This window comes from Dendrobates tinctorius, unplaced genomic scaffold, assembly GCF_039654945.1.
Source record: "Dendrobates tinctorius isolate UK_male_01 unplaced genomic scaffold, ASM3965494v1 ptg000378l, whole genome shotgun sequence".
In the NCBI taxonomy this organism is placed as follows: Eukaryota; Metazoa; Chordata; class Amphibia; order Anura; family Dendrobatidae; genus Dendrobates; species Dendrobates tinctorius.
In genome coordinates, this window is record NW_027362044.1 from 218,632 (window position 1) to 229,464 (window position 10,833).

At 44.5% G+C, this 10,833-nt stretch overlaps 1 protein-coding gene across 1 annotated transcript; it reads right to left on the reverse strand.

The window, feature by feature from the left end:
• Nucleotides 1-1,330: 1,330 nt before the first annotated feature.
• LOC141075901 (uncharacterized) lies at nucleotides 1,331-4,142 on the reverse strand. The gene is made up of 2 exons (XM_073563110.1): nucleotides 3,339-4,142; nucleotides 1,331-3,094 (listed from the first exon to the last, which is right to left on the reverse strand). The coding sequence occupies exons 1-2, from the start codon at nucleotides 3,889-3,891 to the stop codon at nucleotides 2,643-2,645; spliced, it is 1,005 nt and encodes a 334-aa protein (XP_073419211.1). The 5' UTR covers nucleotides 3,892-4,142; the 3' UTR covers nucleotides 1,331-2,642.
• Between the last annotated feature and the right edge of the window lie 6,691 nt (nucleotides 4,143-10,833).

Below are 10,833 nucleotides of genomic sequence, written 5' to 3' on the forward strand. Positions count from 1 at the left end.
ACCAACGGATAAGCTTCAGGCGGCAGCCTGGGAAGGCCCATACTTCGTCCACCAACAGCTCAACCCGGACACCTACGTGGTCACGCTTGACCATGCTCGGGGTAGGCGCAAGGCCTTTCACGTCAATATGCTGAAGGCGCAACACGAACGTGAAGCTTGCGTCCTACCGGTCTGCAACCTGCCAGAGGATGGGGAGGAAGATCCCCTCCTGGACATGCTGGCCCAAGCCAAGGCCGATGGGTCCATTGAGGACATGGAGATAAGTGATTTGCTAACCGTATCCCAGCGGTTGCAGTTGGTGGAAGCCCTGGAACCCTTCCGGGCCGTGTTCACCAACCGACCTGGGATGACGGAGTTAGCGGTTCAAGACGTGGACACCGGGAATCATGCCCCACTACAGCAAACACCTTATCGGATCTCTGAGGAGGTGCAACAAGTCATGCGCCAAGAGATCAATGAGATGTTAAGGCTGGGGGTGATTCGACGGTCAAAAAGCACGTGGGCCTCACCTGTAGTCCTCGTGCCTAAAAAGGATCGAACCACCCGGTTCTGCGTGGACTACAGGGGGCTCAACGCCATCACAGCCTCTGATGCCCACCCGATGCAGCGCATCGAGGATCTGCTTGAGAAGTTGGCAAAAGCAAGGTTCATATCCATCATGGATCTGAGTCGGGGATACTGGCAGATTCCCCTGAGCCCTGAGGCGCAGTAGAAATCCGCCTTTATCACCCCCTTTGGACTGTATGAGTCCACAGTAGGGTGACCACAAAAAATCGATGTCGGAATTTTGTCCGTCTGGACCCCACAAAACGATTCCCCTTTCCAGATATTGAGATAGCCAAAATTTGAGCTCGATCAAACGACGTTAACCCGTGCCGCTCGTCGCTCAAAGTTTGAAAAAATCCAAATTTTTGGCCAAAAAGCTGACATATGGAGCCATAACTCCAGAACGGTAAATAATAAAAACACGCTTAATATCTCAAAAGAAAGCTAATGTTGTTCTTCAAAATTTATATTTTATACATAATTGTTGTTATTTTAAGTCAAACTGAGTTACAACAGCTTTTAGCCCCAAGAACGTGACCTGGTACCACTAGGAGCAATGGAGCATACTTCGTATATTTTGTTATTAAGTGATAAATTTTGATTTTTTTTTGGTATATTTTTGAGTTTAAAGTAGAAATATAACAAAAAAAAGTAATACTGATAAGTCTAATGACATTTTTTATTTTAAAATAAAAAAATGAGGTATATAATACATACAAAACAGACACAGGAAAGATACAGACGTAGTACCTACATGAGTTGATAATTTTACATAGTTATCTAATCTATTCTAGAGCTTTTGTTAAAGTAGTTTTTGAAACGTCAGAATATAATGCTCGGCATTTGCTTACAACTTGCAGGACATATTGCTTTTGTTCTTCATCGTTTGTCAGAAGGTCGTTAAAGTCGGTTATTAATTTAACACCACGCTCAGCCATATCATTAACTACTTTTAATGTTTTGACAATTTTCAATCCTTCTTGGAAGTCATTATTTTGAGGCCAGGTGTTTGGATTTTGTCTTAGGAAATCTGTTTTTATATTAAATCGGTCAAAGAATGTAAATGTTTCTTTGGTAAGTAAATTTACCAATCCTCCATCAACTACCTCTTTTAATTTTTCTTTCCTAACTTTTGGATTTACAACCCTAGCGTGCTCTGATGGTTCATCTGTGCTACTGAGCAATTTATTAGCCATTAACAACTTTTCATCGTCTGTAATGGTGGGATCAAAAAACGATAATCCCACCAACTCTGCATTCAAATACCACAAATGGTTCGAAAATGTGGTCAGGGCTATTTCTGCAATGTCGTTGTCACATTCTTTATAGTCTAACAGACTATGCAAAATACCTAAATCTTGCTTTGGCGCAAGATGAGCTTTTGGAGCATTGAACCAAGCTTTACAATAAATTTTAACTAGGAAAACAGAAATGGCACGCACAGAACTTTCTTCTTCTTTAGACATCTTAAATTGACGACGAAAAATGAACATTTTTAAGCAGTAAATAGCCTTTGCCATCCACCTAGCGTGATGAATGGCTCCTGAAGTTCTAAAACCCACAACATTGCCGTCTAGTGATCCAACAAATACGAGAACCAACTGCAACAGTTCCTTGTAGTCATCTCTGGGGTGGCTCTCAGTTAATTTGGTCTCGAATTCAGCAGTAACATTTGCAATTACTTCTGGAGTTAGCTGCTTTTGTATTAGATTGTCACTGATACCGGTGTCGTATTTTCCTTTGTCTATCTTGGGCTACGCAGTGAGGAATCTTTTGAAAATGTCTCGATGAGGTCCAGTGGTTGATCCCATTTTTGTGTCGAATACGCCTCTTAACACAATTTCCAAGATATAGTGACGGCAAGCTAGGTGTAGCAATTCTCTTCCTAACATTTGCTCCAATAGGACGCATGCTCCTTTGAGTCTTCCCGTGTTCGATGCTGCAGTGTCGAAGCACATCGCCTTGACGGTGTTGGGAAGACCCCATTCCTGTAGGCATTCATATACGGCTATGGCTTGCTCTTCTCCAGAGCTGCTTGCTGTTACAGGAACTCCCAGCAGCTGTTCCTTTTCGCCATATGAAATAGCAATAGCTATTCACTCACATTGCTCATGTTTTAAAACACCCGGTAAAAGTTTACCATCCCAATGGACAACCACGGGCTCTTTTTCAGGAATGTTTACTTTATCTAAAAAATTTTTAGTATATTGTTCTCTGAACATTTGCCTTCTAGAATGTAATAAAGTTTTCGAGACTTTGTACTCAAGAGGGTCAAGGTTTAGTGCTTCTAGAGTAGCTATTAAAATTCTCGTGGCATTTCTGACGGATACCTTACATCGATCTAACACAATGGATAATTTCATGTTTAAAATCTCTTTAACGCCCCTTGCAAATGAAACTTTCATCCTCTTGCTCTCAGATGGTCCTGGATCTTCTGCAGCTTCTTCAGGGATGTCCATTTCCTTCAAGCTCTCAAGTTCCTGGTAGATGTTGTCCTCTTCAGTATCTTCTTCTTTTCCTTCTTCGAGCTTGTCTTCATCATCCGTCTCTAAGAAGCAACAAAAGAAAGAGGAAAAAAAAGACTATAAAAACTTGTCGTTTTAGCAGAATAGTAATCATACATAGGTACTAAATTACCTACTTCTAATTATCAATAGGTATTATTTTAAGAACATAAACTCAATCATAAAGATGCCAAATGATGCTCTCATGTACAATTTTCTTTCAATTATAATGAAACTATTTACTTATTTGTTTATCTACTTTTTAGAATAATAATAAAATAAACTCACCAATATCAAAAGTTTCTTCTTGGATTTGTCGGTTCATTTTTGCAAGTTCCTTTTGCGCCTTGATTTCTTCAGCTCGAGACAACTTGAGATCCACTCCAGCCATGGAACCTGGGCGGCCCTTCTGCCTCTGTTTCACGAGAAATGCCTTATCTTCTTCCAATTTCATCAGAGCCAAGGCATCTTGTTGAGCAATATCAAAGAGATCATTCAACTTTTCAACAAACTGTTTAAATTTGTTCTTGGCCGTTTCCGATGTTTTCTTCCGGTCTTTTTGAAGACTTCTCCACTCGGCGTGAAGTTTTTCCAGCTTAGTAATTGCATCTTGCTCATGTTTAGTCGGGATTCGAGCTTTCCCCCAAAAAATGAACACTTCTCGTATGGTCAGTTTTGCTGATTCTCTTACAGTTAATTTCACAGTACGTAAATTATAAAATAAAGCACATAAGACTTGACGATTTGAGGGTAGTTTACAACTGGTGATCTGGTGAATGGGATAGCCCACAAGAAATAATTTATCCTTGTTCCGGCTTTGTGCACCTGATGTGAATGTCATTTCAGAGTCCAATAGGTAAATAACATTTAACTAGAAAAACGAAACAAAATATATTACAAACTTTAATTTCAATAAAATATTTTCAAATATCTTTTAAAATAATACTATAATATCGCGCATCACCCCTACTCTGGAACTCTCTACCACAACACATCAGACTCTCACCTACCATCGAAACCTTCAAAAAGAGCCTGAAGACCCACCTCTTCCAACAAGCCTATAACCTGCAGTAACCACCGATCGACCAAACCGCTGCACGACCACCTCTACCCTCGCCTACTGTATTATCACCCATCCCCTGTAGATTGTGAGCCCTCGCACGCAGGGTCCTCTCTCCTCCTGTACCAGTTATGACTTGTATTGTTTAAGATTATTGTACTTTTATTATGTATACCCCTCCTTACATGTAAAGCGCCATGGAATAAATGGCGCTATAACAATAAATAATAATAATAATAATAATAATAATAGCTATAAAAACAATAACACACACACTTGGAAAATTTAAAAAAAAGTTAAAATATCTTCACTGGATAATTGTTCGATCTAACCAGCTCAAAGGCACTTTAGAAACTAAACTGAATAAATAAAAAGTCGGTTGTACGCTGAAGTAAAATCACCATCCCTAAAATAGAAATTACATGCACCCTGTGTGTAACATATAAATTTTGAAGAACAACATTAGCTTTCTTTTGAGATATTAAGCGTGTTTTTATTATTTACCATTCTGGAGTTATGGCTCCATATGTCAGCTTTTTGTCCAAAAATTTGGATTTTTGCAAACTTTGAGCAACGAGTGGCACGGGTTAACGTCGTTTGATCGAGCTCAAATTTTGGCTATCTCAATATCTGGAAAGGGGAATCGTTTTGTGGGGTCCAGACGAACAAGATTCCGACATTTTTTTCCCCCCCATAAGAGATCCGGTCACCCTAGTCCACAGTCATGCCCTTCGACATGAAAAATGCCCCTGCCACTTTCCAGCGGATGGCCAACCACCTGCTTCAGGGACTGGAGGAGTATGCGGTGGCGTACTTGGATGACATCGCCATCTTCAGTTCCACCTGGGAGGAACACCTTCAGCATCTCCAGGAGGTGCTCAAGCGTCTTCACCAGGCAGGCCTGACTATCAAGCCGGGAAAGTGCCAGATGGGCATGAGCGAGATCCACTACCTGGGGCATCGGGTAGGCAGGGGTTCCATGAGTCCGGAGCCAGAAAAGGTGGACGCAATCGCGTCCTGGCCCATCCCCAGGACCAAGAAACAGGTGAAGTCCTTCTTGGGCACTGCAGGGTACTATAGGCGGTTTGTTCAAGACTATAGCGCCCTTGCAAAACCCTTGACTGACCTCACCAAGCAGAGGCTACCCCAGTCAACTGGACAGATGACTGTGAGGCGGCCTTCCAAGCTTTGAAAGCAGCCCTGTGCAACTCTCCAGTGTTGAGAGCAGTCGACAGCAGTCGCTCGTTTCTGGTACAGACTGACGCGAGTTTGGCCTCGGTGCTGTGCTCAGCCAGGTCGACTTGGGGAACCAGGAGCACCCAGTGTTGTACCTGAGCCGGAAACTTTTGCCGAGGGAAGTGGCATACTCGACCATCGAGAAGGAGTGTCTGGCCATGGTGTGGGCACTGCAACGTTTGCAGCCCTACCTATACGGGCGCACCTTCACGGTGGTTACCGATCACAACCTTCTGAGCTGGTTGAACACAGTGTCCGGAACCAATGGAAGGTTGCTCCGCTGGAGCCTTGCCCTTCAACAGTACGACTTTACTGTACAACACAAAAAGGACAGTGAACATGGTAATGCCGATGGGTTGTCCCGCCGGGGCGAAACCGCTGAGGTGTGCATGGCCAATTACCAACAGGTAATGCCTCCGTAGCGCCCTCTAAAAGGGGTAGGTGTAATGTAAGATATGATGTTGCAGAACTTTCTAGAAATCTCCCATTTCACTCTACTGAGGACATTGTAGCCTGTCACAAGCTTGCAGCATCCTCCTTCCCCCCTCCTCTTTTCGCCCACAGCTTACACACACACAGACCAGTGCCCCCCTGCTTGCAACTCTGTGAAATCTGAACTCACACCGAGGAATTCTTCCCTCCCCTCCCCCTGCATGGGATGTTAATTAAGCAGAGTGAAAAAGAATGTCTTTGTTTGAAACAAGTCAGGGCAAGCATATGAATGAGAGATATTAAAAGAAGCCTAGCGCAGGCTCCGGTCACGACAGAAAAATGAAACGGACATTTCTGTGATCTGCGTGGACCCGGCTTCCCTATGGTGGCTCTTGCAAAACCCTAATCTCTCCAGAAACTGAGATATGGATTGCTCCCAAACGGAGTGTCATAAGTATGGCATGCATGGTGTTGTTCTATTCTATGTGATAAATCACAAACAATGATGCCCTATGTGTGTTGGTACAGGCTTTTCTCGTTTAGATATAGTTATTCTAAGTTTTGTAGCCAAATCCTAACTTGGAGAGAGGGAGGTTGGACCTCTCCAGACCGCCCATTTCATGAGGTCACTTGACCCTAGGCTATAGGTATTCCCTAGCAAATTCCAGTCAGTTAAGCTGGAGTTCTGATGCTGAACAGACCTATCCCATGTCTTGGGATGTTTGGCCGCCGCCCATCCCCCGAGCCGCATGGGTTGCCTAACACCAACTGAGCACATGTAAGTGTACTTTCTTCTTTCATCCACTATGTTTTATATTTGTATTTGTACATATGTAATATCTCAATTTTATAGCAACTTTTATCTGTATAATCACTGCCCGACTTTGGGGAATAAATCGCAAAACTATTAGTTTGCCTCCATGCTCTAAGAAATGAACTATGCAGCTTTTTTACATAATCGCTACTAATTTGGGGTTTGTCATGGACCCTCTTAATTAACTCTATGATTAAGTAAAGCGTGGCTGGTGTCAGCATGGTGTGCATGGCTGGTGATGCTAGCTGGCAGTACAGAAGGGTCTTACATGCTGAATGAGGGGCTGCGGCCACAGCATTGATAATTCCCTTACTGCAGTAGTCTAGTGGCCTGTGCACATCAAGAAGCCCGTCCGGCGACTAATTATCCTAGGTGCAGTTCCCTGAGAGCTGCGATTTCCAAAGTGGAACTGAGAAAGTGGGATATACATAAATCCCTGCAGTTCTTGGAAGGTTGTTAGCAGTGGTGGGGCATCCAAAATACCCCCCTGCGGTAAATTGTTAGAGCAAGATTAGCTTGTTGTATTTTTGTCACGTGGTGCCGGTGGTGGGATAACTAAGATAAGCCCCCACTGTGCCTGTGATAGCCGTGTGCCGGCAGTGCGTCACGTCCCTCCGTCCACTGACCTGCTGGTGCCAGTGGTGGGATCGTGACATTTTGGTGGCACAGGGTCCGCCGTTCGTCACAATTCGGTGGCAGGGGCGTGCCTCCTGCTTGTGTTCATCACAAATGGACAAATCACCAGGCCCTGATGGCATTCACCCTCGGGTATTAAGGGAGTTAAGTAATGTGATAGACAGGCCTCTATTCCTTATATTTAAAGACTCTATAGAAACAGGGTCTGTTCCTTTTGATTGGTGGCAAGCAAATGTGGTACCAATATTAAAAAAGGGGTGTAAAAGGGAACCTGGAAACTATAGGCCGGTAAGCTTAACATCTGTTGTGGGTAAAAATTTTTAAGGGTTTCTAAGGGATACCATTATGAAATATCTCAATGTTAATAAATGTTTAACTCCATATCAACATGGATTTATGAATGATCGCTCCTGTCACACTAACCTGATCAGCTTCTATGAGGATGTAAGTGCTCAAATGGACCAAGGAGAATCATTGGATGTCATTTATCTCGACTTCTCTAAAGCATTTGACACTGTCCCACATAAAAGATTGGTAAGTAAGATGAGAAATCTTGGGCTAGGGGAAAATGTGTGTAGATGGGTAGGGAGCTGGCTTAGTGATAGAAAACAAAGAGTGGTTATTAATGGGGCATCCTCAGATTGGGCCAGGGTTACTAGTGGGGGACCACAGGGGTCTGTATTGGGCCCCCTACTATGTAATATATTTATTAGTGATCTAGTGGATGGCTTACACAGTAAAATATCAGTATTTGCAGATGATACAAAACTATGTAAGGGAGTTAACACAAAGGAGGACAGTTTGCAACTACAGACAGATTTGAGTAAATTGGAGAATTGGGCTGAAAAATGGCAAATGAGGTTTAACACAGATAGGTGTAAGGTTATGCACATGGGAAGGAGAAACAGATGCTACAATTACTGACTAAATGGGAAACTGCTGGGGAAATCAGACATGGAAAAAGACTTAGGCATCTTAGTCAATAAGAAGCTAAATTGGAGTGCCCAGTGTCAGGCAGCTGCCACCAAAGCAAATAGGGTCATGGGATGCATTAGAAGAGGTCTGGGGACATGAGATGAAAACATAATTCTCCCTCTGTACAAATCACTTGTCAGACCACACTTGGAGGATTGTGTGCAATTTTGGACGCCGATGCTCAAGAAAGACATTACTGAACTTGAAAGGGTTCAAAGGCGGGCTACTAAAATGATAAATGGAGTTGGTTCACTACAATACCCAGAAAGGTTATCAAAATTAGGTCTATTTACTCTAGAAAAGAGAAGACTTAGGGGAGACTTAATATATATGTACAAGTATATCAGAAGGCAATACAGAGATCTCTCCAATGAACTGTTTGTACCAAGGACTGTGACAAGAACAAGGGGGCATTCTGTTCGTTTGAAGGAAAGACAATTTCTGCACCAGCATAGAAGAGGGTTCTTCACGGTAAGAGCAGTGAGGCTCTGGAATTCTCTTCCTGAGGAAGTGGTGATGGCCAACTCACTGAATGAATGTAAGAAAGGAATGGGGGCTTTTCTTGTGAGTAACAGTATAGAAGGTTACGAATAACAGAATATTATAGGTAGATGGTTGACCCAGCTTAGGGGAAGGAATTTTTTTCCCTATGGAGAAAATTAGCTTCTACTCTGTGGGTTTTTTGCCTTCCCCAGGATCAACAATGGAGAACAGCTGCACTAAAAATAGGCTGAACTAGATGGACATAAGGTCTTCCTTCAGCCTTCAAAACTATGTTACTATGTTACTATATCTTGCAAAAAACACACACGTACCATCAGCAGCAAGAGTTATAGCATGATCAATACAGCATTACAATACACAATGCAGTCACTGTTGTTCCTGATGACACTGGTGTGTTTACTGCAAGAATATATCTTGCAAGAAACACACTAGTATCATTAGTAGCAAGAGTTAAAGCATGATCAATACAGCATTACAATACACAATGCATTCACTGTTGATCCTGAGGACACTGGTGTGTTTACTGCAAGAATATATCTTGCAAGAAACACACTAGTATCAACAGCATCAAGAGTTAAAGCATGATCAATACAGCATTACAATACACAATGCATTCACTGTTGATCCTGAGGACACTGGTGTGTTTACTGCAAGAATATATCTTGCAAGAAAATCACCAGTATCAACAGCATCAAGAGTTAAAGCATGATCAATACAGCATTACAATACACAAATTCAGCTTTTCCGTAACCCCCTCCAGGGCACCTTACTGAAGGACAAGTGGAATTGTATTATATTGTGGTCACTGTTCCCTAGGTGCCCATCGAATATGGGAAGCAAGGTGTGCCACAGTCCGCGCTGCTGAGTCCACAAAATCACCTGGGATGCAAGATGTTGTAACAAAGTACTTCTTTATTCCTTCCTACGCGTTTCGGCACCCTTCCTGGCACCTTCCTCAGGGATTGGCGTCACGAACAGGATGACGAAGCCCGGTGCCACCGGGTTCTGTGTGCCTAAGATTTATTGGACTTAAAGATTGCTGATAATGTGCAGAATAACCAAATTGATAGACTGTAAAATGGACTCTAAAAATGGCCACCGGCGCGGAGAAGAAGGGTGTGACAACATGGGTGGTCCTAAGAAATGACCGCGAACTGTCCTGGGCTTCCCCTGCCTGAACTTCTATGCAACTGCAACATGGCCCACCCCCAAGGGATTCGTATACTGGCTTGGTATGAAGGAGTAGGAAGAAGACGCCGCCCTCAGAAGGAGGAGCGAGAGCCGGTGACGTTAAAAGAGTCCAGACAGGAAGAAGGAGAGAACGCCATGATGGAAGAAGGAGGGAGGCCCCAAGAGCGCAAGGAGGTTGAGCTGAACCTCCACGGCGCATTGCCTGATGGCTCCGATTTGACTTCCAAGATGGACCGCCAGCAGCTGGAGGCTGAGATCTCCCAGCTGACACACCGTCTATGGCTGAGGCAGGAGGCGCTCTGGATGATGAACTGGCAGCACGCCCGGGAGGGGCCTACACCATCGGTACCTCCATTCCCGGTACGTCACCATTGGTACCCCGCTGTCGCTGCTGCCGCACCAGTACCTTCACTCGCGGTACCTGCCGCCTCTGCACAAGACTTCCCCCAGGCAGCACCTGTGGAACCTACAGCCGCTGCAATGCCACCGGCAGCACCTGTCTCCACCTGCACGCTACCATCACCGCAGAGCGTGGCCTGTCGGGAGGAGTTCTCTGAGGGCCTGGGAGCCGGAGCAGAGGAAGTAGAGCCCCAATCTGGACCTGACGCGGCTGCGCAGGCCCCACCGGAGACCCCTGCGGATCTGGAGTCGCCATCTGCTCCACCACCGCCTCCGACAGCTGACTGGACTATCCCGGTGGATGTTCCTGCCATTGACTGCCGTCCCAAGCCTGCATCGGAGACGGAGCATCGCCAGGAGGCCCCAGGTACGTCTACTGCCCCTACATCTGGGAAGGCCTCGGGGTGTGTAGCTGCTGCAGCATCCTAGAATCATAGAATCGTAGAGTTGGAAGGGACCTCCTGGGCCATCTGGTCCAATCCCCTGCTCAAAGCAGGATTCGCTAAATCATCCCAGTCAGATGTCTGTCCAGCCTC

Excerpts from the sequence above, each read along its gene's own strand:
- LOC141075901 (XM_073563110.1), bottom strand. The coding sequence starts at position 3,891 with ATGACATTCACATCAGGTGCACAAAGCCGGAACAAGGATAAATTATTT. Across the intron at positions 3,095-3,338 it reads AGAAGAAACTTTTGATATTG|AGACGGATGATGAAGACAAG; the intron begins GTGAGTTTATTT and ends GTTGCTTCTTAG.